At 33.4% G+C, this 11935-nt stretch overlaps 1 protein-coding gene across 1 annotated transcript; it reads left to right on the top strand.

Annotated features, from left to right (window-relative positions):
• Positions 1-2380: 2380 nt before the first annotated feature.
• On the top strand, positions 2381-10836 carry LOC128226585 (uncharacterized). Its single transcript, XM_052936537.1, has 7 exons — positions 2381-2789; positions 4620-4699; positions 4911-5017; positions 5444-5519; positions 5825-5889; positions 8362-8461; positions 8706-10836. Exons 1-7 carry the CDS (start codon positions 2497-2499, stop codon positions 8918-8920), a joined length of 936 nt encoding a protein of 311 aa, XP_052792497.1. The 5' UTR covers positions 2381-2496; the 3' UTR covers positions 8921-10836.
• The last annotated feature ends 1099 nt before the right edge of the window (positions 10837-11935 follow it).

The raw sequence follows: 11935 nt of genomic DNA, 5'->3' as shown, positions 1-11935 counted from the left end.
TCCGTGGCTTAACATACTTAAAACCTTTTTTATTAATTTACTTGCCTTACCGAACGTTTCGTCCGAAAACAACAAGAACAGTCATTTTAAGTTATTGGTGGATTCATCCGGTTTCCACTGACTGGAAGTATACGGATTATACGTTACGTTGTATTTCTCTAAGATAAGATAAGATAAATTTTATTTTAAGTCGGCAAGTCAGAAATAACAATATAACATAAGCGACAAGCGCTTTTGAACCGACTATAACAATAGTATACATGTTGAACCACAATATCATGGTAATAAAGCTGTAAAATAATTTTGAGCATTGTTAAATAAGCACATATCACATAGCAAAGCAAATAAAAGAGGTTAAACCTGTGAAAGATCTGCTGCTCTAGACCAGAGGCCTAAGAGACACTTAAGAAAAAGAGTAATAAAAAACTGATAGTCAAAATAGTTGCAAAAAGCAGATTAAAAGTAGTCTAAACGAAAATATCACCACAGATCAGATCTGGGATGACCTGAGCAGCAATTCCTTCACAGCAGCACATACACGAGCACAATCAATAATAAAGCATGGTATGACAATGACGATAGCATATACAAAGAGAGTTTTATTAACAAGCTACTGCATAGCAAGTACTAATAAGCAAAATTAAGCAGTAAAAGCAAATCAAGTAACGTGCAACTATACAAAAAGAGCAGAGCATGCAGCTAGAACACTTGAACAAGCTAAGGCAAGCAGAAACACATAACACAAAATAAACTCAAAAGACACAACACAAGCAAGATATAAATTAAGATAAATATTGAACAAAAAGACAAAGATGATGTCCGGCCCTGTAGAACAAGCAACTAATTTGATTTGCACATTGAACACCTGCAGTCCCGTCCATTCCAATGTGCAATCAAGCTTTTGAATTGATTGTAGTTTGTTGTATTTCTAAAAGCTTCTGGGAGCGAGTTCCACAGGACCGGAGCAGCATTCTTAAAACTGTTTTTCCATACCTAGTTGTTGTTACTCTGGGAACTTCTAATAAGTTTGTATACCTAAAATTATAGCCGGCATCATGCACTTTAATTAAATCATTTAATACAGGTGGGACAATATTATTCAAGATTTTAAAAGTTTCTATAGCCATTGCTCTAGTTCTTCTTATATACAAGCTAGGAAGTTTTGCTCTATTTAGAAGTTGTTCATATGTACTGGAGTAGTCGTAATAAACAAAACGAAGGGCTCTTTCTTGTATTTTTTTAATCTTGTTCTTGTCTCTTTTGAAAGAGTGTTTAAATAAAGCGTATGTTCTTAATTTTGATGAATTATGGATGCCTGCGTACCAGCTTTGATAATATGTATCGAATATTCTCACTTTCATTATCTCCAACGTTAAAATTATCGATAGCTTCTGTAAACCAAATATCCGAGAAACCATGGTCGTTTAAAATAGTTTTGTCTTGACTTACCCACCTTTTATTTCTATATTTTTTTATCATTTGAATCGTCTGCTCTTAATATTTGATAGGTCATTTTGATTGGACCTTTGTCTTTTGAAGTCACTATCTTTTTCCAGTACTTAACAAGATTGATTTATATGTGTTAACATTGATACTCTCCCAAGTTCACCATACAGAGCATTTAGGTTTGTCGAGTTTTTAATCAGAGATGATTTGAGATTTCAATCAAGTCAAAGTCATGTCAACAACGTTTTCTCTGCGGAACAACTCTACTAAAATTATGGCTAATACTAAAATCGTCTAAAACTAAAAAAAAATCATCGCAACGTATAATATAAAGATTATTCAACTTTATGGCCCTCATAAATTCTGTTTTTCTTATCTGCTTTAATCTAGCCATGTTTCCAATAGATTAATAATTGCTAAACTAGCCTACGCTGACGCTTCTATTGCACTGAAAGGAGAAATCGATAGAGATCGCCGTTAGCCTGATAAGCACATAAGTTGGCAACTTAGCTGAGTATATACTGGAAATTGAGACAAGAACATCTAGTAGTTTAGCTGCTTTTATTGGACTTGTAGTTGATTTCAATCTTAAGTTGTGTTCTGTATTCCTGTTTTATCAGGCACCGCAAAATTGTGGCTTTGAATCGTACAATGTGTAGTTCCCCAGTTTGAGTCCGTCCCCGTGTATGTGGCTACATCCCTAACCTTTTCGCCAAATAAAAAAACAAATATGCAATAAATTTGCATGAATTTGAATGCCCGATAGGGCCGATCTGTTAGCTATGTACAAAACTTACAGTTCTATGTTTGAAAAAATGCAGTGCTGCAAAACAGCCACAGGGCCATTGTGAAAGCCAGAATCGAAAATGACGAGATGACTGAATGAGAAATTTCAATGCGGTGGAGTTTTATCGATAATCAAGCACCTGTTTCCGGTGTCTTGTTGCTGAGGTAAACAACACTTTATCTGATAGAAAGATTTACTATTTAAATTTTCTAAAATATGTGAAATACTACATCGAATAGCAATTTCTAATTATTTTCCAAGCAATGGCGACCGGTCACATCCTTCCGGGTTATGGAAACCCTGTAACCAGATTGAAAAGAGCTCAAACTGCTTATCCACTGGATAAAACAAAACTGAGAGAAATTGCAGAGAGAAATGTGGGAACCTTAGAAAAAAGAGACTTGGAAAGTATAAGACAAAATGCAAGGAATATGTGGCTTGCGCCAAATTATGAGCCTACAACATATAATTCAGTTCACCATCATTTGACGCTGGATGAACCAACAGCATCACGGCCAAGCTCACCTTCAAGACGCCACAAACCCCACCCTAAACCGTATGTGTAATTTCAGTAAAGAAATTTGCAACACCCATGTAGGATTTTTTTGTTTTTTGAAATGCTATAAACTCTTGCAAAGTTAATCAATAGTTTATCCAATATATACCTTATGTTCTCTGTTCTTACCAAACTGACTTATAAATAAATGTTGAGCTTTAACTTTTAGATGTTATAAATGATTTTAGCAGACATCAATGTGTTTCTTTTCTTTAATTTTGCCTTTGTTATTTATATTGTAATGTCTACAGTATATTGTGGAATCCATTGAAAAAACAGGCTCTGACTAAACTGAAGTAGTAATAGTTCATTACTAAAGCAATATCATTTTGGGTGAGTGACTGTCTAGAATACCACTTAAAAGTCTTGAAACTATCCCATTATTATTTTAATGAGTTTTTCTTACATTTTTCAACTAACTCTGGCTCTTATTAGAACAGGACAAAACATAATTTATCACTCGTAAACTTTACATTTTTATGTTACATTTAGATATAAATATACCAATATTACAAGTATACTACTCAGTTAATGTTATTGACATACATGTACATGTATGAGCCGCTCACAGTTTTTTGTCTTCAGACATAATACAAATGAAATAATCATAAATAAAAAGTGCCAAAGGCAATGATTTTTTCTATGTATATAAATTTCTTCCAAACTCCTTTCTTTTAAAGGATTGTCATTTTCTTGATGATTTATGAGTTTACTCATGTTTCAATAACAACACCTGATTTTGTCCCAATTTAATTCAACTGCATTCATTGACTGTTTAAAACGGCTTAATGGATTAAAAATACAAAAAAAGGAATCATCAATTTTATTTCTTTATTAATTTTTTAAGAAAGATTCTGTGTTTGGAAAACAAATAAAATATAAACTTATAATATTAATATATATGTTAATATTGCACATCATTTCAATAATGTACTTTGGTAATAACGTCATGTGCGTGTTGTCATATTTAGCATTCAAAATATGTGATACATGGTCCCACTTATGTATATTACGCAATATAAATGATACCATGACGAAAATTTCAATATTACTTCCGAAAATGTCATTTAATTTAAATACCCAATAAAATGATATAACAAATTATCTGATGTTTCCATCTAGGTAAAAAAACTGCAGTATAGTAGTGCACTGTAGTATAAACAATGTACTGTTTAATTTTCACTCCATAATAAAGCATGTATTCAGTAGTTGACAATTTTTTTTTGTTCAGTAAGAAGATAATTATTTGCCCTTATCAGTTTTAGTCCCTATTTTACACTTGATATGTATGTATTGATGCCTAATATACAAGTGCTAAATATTTATTCAATATTAAGTTTGAAATTGATTCTAAGACTGGCTGTTGCAAAAAAGTAATTATTACATTCTGTGATCCTGCTTTCAAATATTAAGGTAAATATTGATTTTCTATTGAATTGCTGTGAACTTTTTGTACGTGGTGAAAGCAAGAAACCAATTCATAGGATTGTTAAAGACATTATTAATTGCAACCTTGGGCCTTATTGAAAGTAATACAATATTCTGGGATATTGAGACAAAATCTGAATAGAGTTCTGATGTATAGAATATTTTGTCTTTTATAAGTGTAGCTCTGATAGGATGACAGTTTGCAATCTTTTACTGTCTACAAAAGTGAGCTTGCACCGTACCATTCATTTTTCTTTATCTTTGTTCAAATTAATTGCTTAAAAATGAATCATTCACTCTTTTCTATAATTGTGGAATCACTATCGCTGTTGCATGTGAAATATGAACACCAAGCTTACCATTCACTGCATATGCTGCATGTATATTGTGGTTGTGTTACAGTGTGTTCCTTATCAATCGTCTTCACTATGTTCCCGGCTACCACAACCCCGACACAACTGTCGGCAGGGATCCGTACATAGGTATGAACTGCTATTTGTCTTGTTGATGTAATGTCATCACACACTGTGACAGAAACTTCTTTTAGCAATGGTCAAATAGTTGGCATGAAAATTTTATCGCTTGCTCAGTTCTTTACAAGTCTCCTTGCAGGGTTTTAATCTGAAATTTTATATTTATCCAAAAAATAATGTCATCTTATTTTGTTTTAAAACTTCATTTGGCAATATACAGTTGATGACAGTTATCCTGAAGAGGAGCGCCAACTGCGACGTCACCAAAGGGAGAAATTCATTGCACGCCCAAGGACAGCTGCTGTCAACCAGTACAATGAACCCTATGTATGAACTATGTTAGGTCACTAGAATGTCATTGATTTTATTCACTTTGAAAGTTCTAATAATGTCAGTCTGTTGACATTGTCCTTCCAAACTTTGGTAATTTTAAAATGCACTTTTAACCAACTAGTACTCTGCATGTCCATACATTGTCCCTGAACCATTGTTTTGTTTACAACCTTGTATGATTTCCACAAAAAATTATTGAACACAATCCAATGTCATGTTTGTCTTGTACTATGGAAATTTTAGAAATAAGTCTAATTAAATTTTTGACATCTTACGTTCTTTATATCTGTATTTTTTGAGAATATGAAAGATGACTTTTAAGGTTTGTACATAGATTTTATTGTTGTTTAAAATTACCATTTGCTTGAGCCATAATTATTAAGAAAACAAGCCTTACCTGAACATTTTGTGTGTTTGCAGGCACCACTGACCGAATCTGTGGGGCCAGTAGAAGCATGGGGAGCCCAAGCCTGGCTGAAAACAGCTGATGACAACTGTACGTCTTAGGACTTCCAGCTTCAGACATTTTGAACTTTAAACATTACAATCAAGCTGTGTTGTTAGAACAGAATAAAGCATATGCTCTGCTTTCAATAATTTCTGGAAAAAATCCAAATGGCCAAGTTTGTCAACAAGGTGACACCATGGAGATATACTTTTGTAAAAATGTATTGTTTCAAAGGATATATACAGGATATTACTTGAGTTGTCAGTCAATATGCAATTTATTAAAGAAGAAAAAATGATATGAACATGCTGTGGCTTATACAATGAATAATCAATGAACTTTTTTCATTTTAGACCAACATGAGGTTGTGAATGCCATCCAAGATTACAGGGACCAAGAATTGTTTAATGTGTCAAAGGTATACTTCAACTTTAATATACTAATATACATTTGGGTATGTTCTTCAAAAGTTGAGAGCTTTTTGATGGTATAACGCTTATTTCAGTGGCTCTACGACTAAAGCCACTGATATCGATATCAAAATAGTACTGTTAACTTTAGTCATCTTTTTTTCATTAGGGTATTTCCTTTTAAGTTCAACCATGTATTCAGTCATTTTTTCTTCGTGGTTTTGAATAATATTACTAAAACATAGTGTACAGTCTGCCCATGATATTCAAAAACACTTATTGGATTTGTCTAGAATTAAAATTAAAGTAAATGTTAGGATGGCAAAAGTACTGCAGGCTTTACCTTGTCACCCATTTATCATTCACACCATTTTTTTCACTTTTCATGTTATCTCGGGCAAATTGTAACAGTGCTGTTGACGAAATAGTAAACAAACTAATACAGGTTTTCATGTAACATAATTTAATAAGCACTCACATGCAAGTCTTCCTCAAAGATATTCTAACTGAGCATCATTCCATTTCTTACTTATATCAAACCAGGAGTATATAAGTGAGACATATAGCACTGATTGTTGTGAAGCACACACTGGGCTGGCTAACATAGACCTTTTTGCTTTTAACAATTATCTGCAGCAGCAAGGGTTTGCACAGTCAGGTGGAAAGACAGCCAGTTCAAACAAACTTGGAGCTGCTTGTCAGGAACCATTGAGTGAAAAGAAAGACTCTGATTCGACTCCAAATGATGAAACTGATTCTTGTAATAAACTTGACAAGCCATCTAAGCCTACCTTTGATGAAAAGGTTGTGAAAGAACATAGACAGCACTTTGAGAAATGTAAGAGAGATTTGGAAAGAAAAGCGGAAGACAAATGGAAGAAATGGCAGTTAAATTATGAAAAAGAAATTCAGAACCATGTCAAGGAAACAACATGGAAAGATAAGGTTAGTGAACTACATGAAACACATATGGATGATCTTAGGAAGAAAAATGATAGACAGCCTAAGGAACAGACTGATTATGTAATCAACAAAATTGTAAATGATGGCCAGCAGTCACAGAGTAAGAAAAACAGTTCTAACCAAACATATACCCATCCCAAAATTGCTTATGATTCAAGAAAAAATGCCAGACCTCAAACTGCCACCAATAAACAGATATTTCAAGAAACTTTTAGGAAGATGGAACCTGAAAACAACACAGCCATAGCAAAAAGCCGACTCAAAAGTGCAAGTTTGGTTCAAAAGACAACAGGTGAAACAGTGAAATCCCAAAAGAAAACTGACATGAAGAACACTGACACATCCAGGCATGTTGTGAATAGGATAACAGATCAGAGAAATCATGTACCTTTAGGTATGAGGCAAGTCAATGCCAGAGAAGAAGTGACAGGTCAAACACAGGCAGCAAGAAATGAAACATTGAGAAATAAAGGCATTTTTTCACAGATTGTCAAGAAATCTGGTATGAAACAGGGCAGTGTGAATGGAAATGAACCAAACAGCAAAGATGAACATAAAGTTGAATATAGAAACAAAAAAGGTAGAAGTCAAGACAATCCATCTGATGCAGCTGTTAACTTTCATGTGAAAGATGGCAGTTCTGCAGATAGCAAATACCATGAAGAATCAACTGAAGGAACAACTAAGATTATCACTGAAGCAGAGGACAGAGGTAGAGTGGCTACAGAGGCAGAGCTGATGAGAGGGATAATTGACCACTTTGTAGCAGCCAACTGCAGTGAGGGGGAGTGGTTGCACTGGCTACATGATGACACAGATTTCACACAGGTGACACAGTTAGCACTAGGAATGTGTGGACAGTAGATGGTGCAAGTCAAAGGCTCCAACATGAAATGTAGGCATTTGAATAGGAGTTTGCTACTACATATGCATTCTTGGTGTGGAAAACATAGATATAGAGCATCATTGTTTGTTTCACCATAAGATAGCACTGTATTTCCAGCACTTGCATTTGCATTCATTTTCTGACAGTGAAACTGGATAAACTGATAGAAACAGTGAAAATTATTTTCAATAAAGTCACTGTTTCAAATGATGAGTTTATCAGCATTAAAGCCACCATTGTTTTTCCATAAACCACTGAAAAGCATGAAATAAAGTGTTTTGTTGAGTGTATTAGCTTTGAAGTGATTTGCTTCTGTGTTATAGAGCTCATCTATCTAAATAGAAGGATTTTGTATTGTATCTTTGTATGTATTTATTGAGGCATATGTTATTTTTAGTTTGTTTGTTGTTGCTTAAGAACAGATGTTTAGTATTGAAAAAGCTGAGGTATTGATGTTAGCATCCCATGGCCATTGGTAAACTAATAAAACAACTAATCATATAGACTACAGCTCTGATTCCATTGAAGAATTTCACATTTAACTTGGTACAACTGTTTACGAGGTCAAGGTAAAAACGCATATGTGAAGCATATCCCATCTCTCTAACTAAAGTATATTTTTTTAATTTAGTCCCCAGTGCCTGCCCTACCCCAAGCAATGGACGCCACACCAAGGCCTTACACTGCCATACCATCCATGACCAGGTGGATGAAACAGGCTGGGGTCAGAGGTTAGAAATTGTAACAGTTTGCGGCCTTTCTATACTATGCATATTTGGCAGTGAATTTATTACTACTCATGTTTGTACATGATTCAGTGTTGCATTATAATGATTTTATTATTTCATGTACACAGATTATTAAAAATGTTTTTCAATATGATTTTATCAAATTAAACGTATAAACTCTTGACAACATAGAATGGAAATCATTTTAATGGGCCTTTATCTGATGGTCCCTTTACGTGTTTCACAGAAGCCCAGGATGTTCGCAAGATTCTCTATGGTGGCTACCCTCCCAGCACCATCCAACCCCTTGGCAGCCTAGGAACACCACCCACCCTCTCCCAACGACGCCAGCAGGTGATGGACAACGTGCGCAAGGCGAGATATGTGCACAAACCGACACGTGGGGACTTTCTTATACATCCAGAGTGGCCCCCAAGTTTCCCACATCATAAGATTGACTGAGATAGGGTGGGGCAGGGAAAACTGTTTATGTGTGAATATTTATATTGTTCATGTAATTGATATGTTTATACAAAAGTTGTATAACTGACTTACTGTTCAGTAGGGTGTGATATTTTTGATAAACCAATTTATTTGATACCTGTTAAATTTACATCTAAAATATTGTATTATTTAATCATTACATATGGAAACCAGAAAAAAAACTCAATTACACATTGTGTTTTCTGATTCCGTATCACATAGTAGCCTAGTGCGCATGGGCAAATCTACTTCCTCAATACTATGGGGAAGAAACTGGATGTTTGTTGCCAATTTTAAGTGCTTTTGTAAAGAAAAGTATTACACATTTTATTTAGAAAAATACTGAGATAACAGGAATCTGTGGAATTGTATCACTTGTTGTATTTTTGTTAAGGTACATCTCATATGACCTTCTTGTGTGATATGGACTTAACCCAAGCAACTCAAAGTCATACAACTCTACCAATCAAGCGACTTAAATAATATTTCCTGTGTATTATGATATGGAGCAAGTGATATCAATGTTGCTTTAGTATGATTATGGTATAATGGCTCATCCCTGTGAATGCATTTTAAAAAACCGTGATAGCTTTAATCATTGCCCCTTATTTATTATTGTGATATACTGCGATTTTGCAAAATTTCCATCCCTACTGTTCAGCAAATATTGGTCAATATTGATGAATTGAAATGTATCAAATAACCATTTTAATATCTTTTTCTTTCCAAAATAAATATCATTAACTTACATTTGAACTAATGTTTTATTCAGCTTAATTAATGTGAGTTGGATTCAATGTTTCAGATTTTTTCAGTCGGTGATGCTTTATAATTTAATTGTACTTTAACCAAATACTGAACATTAACAAACATGTTATCTCTATGTACATTTAAGGCATTTTATCATTATTAAGTGTATCCATATACAACCAATGTGCTAGAATAGTAATTTTAAGGAAATAATGTATTTAGTAGGTAGAAGTAAATGCTTTCGAAATAAAACCAGAAAACAAATCTTTAATTTAATGAACAATTCACCCAAGATATCAGTCCAAGGTCTTCCAAACTGAACAGATTTTGTTTGCCCAGCAAGAGCACAGTTTTCATTTATCCCATTTTAACTTCAACTTGTGCAATATGCATATCTTGAATGGACATGTTCAACAATTCTTTTTTACACATTTTTATCTATACATAAGTCAGAAGTTTCACCTATACTGGAAAGCACTGCACTATATATATTTATATGTGATTTATACTCTGTATCAGATTTGAATTTGTGGATGGTGTTTATAGACAGAATTTGATGTGCTTACCGTAGTGGGTTATGATGCTCACATAATACTCTTGTATCAGTTATGTATCAGAATATATTGCATTTATTGTGTAAAAACAACTTTCATAAGGGCTTGGTTATATTATACACCAGATAATATGTAATTATTAACCAAAATGCATAGAAGTCACAGGATTCAAACACTAACCAAATAAGAATATGTTTTCCATTAATAATCCATTTATTAGTAATATGGTTAAAAAACACACTAACTTTCTATGGCTGTTTCTGGTACACTACAATATACAATATTACATCCCATAGTGTGTACTATGCTTTCGATAAAGTTCAACAAATAATAAAACTTGTATACTTTTCAATTTTATAATCATTAACCCTTTACTTCATGTAAACCTAAGCCATTTCAGGCTGCCAGTGTATGGCTTATCAGTTCATATCAGTACCCCTACTTCATAGGAGATTATTGATATTATTGTAATTTTAACCCTCATGTATTACAAACCTATTTTCTTAGTATTTCTTTTGGTTAAATCAATAAGTCATCAATGAAAAGTTTATAGAGAATTAAATTTCCAATCCAGTCATATAAATTTTATTTTGTTATCTAAATTATTTACGCATGATCTTCATAAATAAACAGAAAAATATGTCAAATTTGATGAAAATTAATTTTTATTACACTTTTGTTTATCAAACATAACACAAAATAGTATATAAACAACATATTTTTATAATTCATTTAATGCAACCTGAATTGAAACAAAGATGGACAGAATTAAAATATAATTCATAACAAAGAAGAACGGTATATTTATATATATGAAACAGAAGAAAAAAAAAGTTGATCGACAGTCACAGTACGTATAACTTTCGGTTATTAAACAATACAATGAACCAATAAAGTTATTATTCAACTACTAAATGAGGCCTGCATGTTGTTGTTTTCTAAATTTATATCGTTTATTGCATGTCCAGGTATTGTCATTTGGGTTTGATTTTAAAAATCCTCATTTCTCGTATCCTTGTGTGCGTGACGCCGAGGTCCGAATTCGCCATCTCGACGTCGTACTCAAACTAATTTTAATCGAAGCCAGAATGTTCCGATTCGTCAGACAAACACTGAAATATAAATGACATTATTCAGGAATGTTGATTTAAACTGAAGTTAACAAGGGCAGAAATTAGCTCTACATTGCATTCTTGTGTATTCGAAAACACGTGTTTCAACAGCTGATCGATGTTAAATTGGGTCATGTCAAAGTTTAACAATAGGGATAGTCATTATTTTATAACACATTTGTACTTACTTTCAATTTGTAGAAGCAGATGCGCATTTTTATGACCGGATTAGCGAAACAGAAGTGACACATATGTCCCATATAATGATTTATGGCCTTTGTTTATACAAGCCAGATGATTTTTTGTTTATCCAACACGACCGACATTTTGACACGTTTTCGAACCATTACCTGTGACGTCAGGCGCGTGATCAATAAAATATAGTTGTATTATTGGTAGTTAATTATAACTTGCAGTATTGTGTAAATTTCCACGAGGAAAACGAGAAAGGAATGCCCACAAACCTGCGCAGTCAACGTTTTACGCATCTTTGATACCAGTGACCTTATTTCGCGATTTTCCGAAATTCTTTAAATAGTAACATAGTGGTTTTTTTAGTGCATTGTATTTATCAATGT

The sequence above is a fragment of the Mya arenaria genome, chromosome 3 (genome assembly GCF_026914265.1).
Source record: "Mya arenaria isolate MELC-2E11 chromosome 3, ASM2691426v1".
Lineage (NCBI taxonomy): Eukaryota > Metazoa > Mollusca > Bivalvia > Myida > Myidae > Mya > Mya arenaria.
Note: the sequence above shows the minus strand (reverse complement) of the source record. Positions and strands in the feature narration are given on the sequence as shown.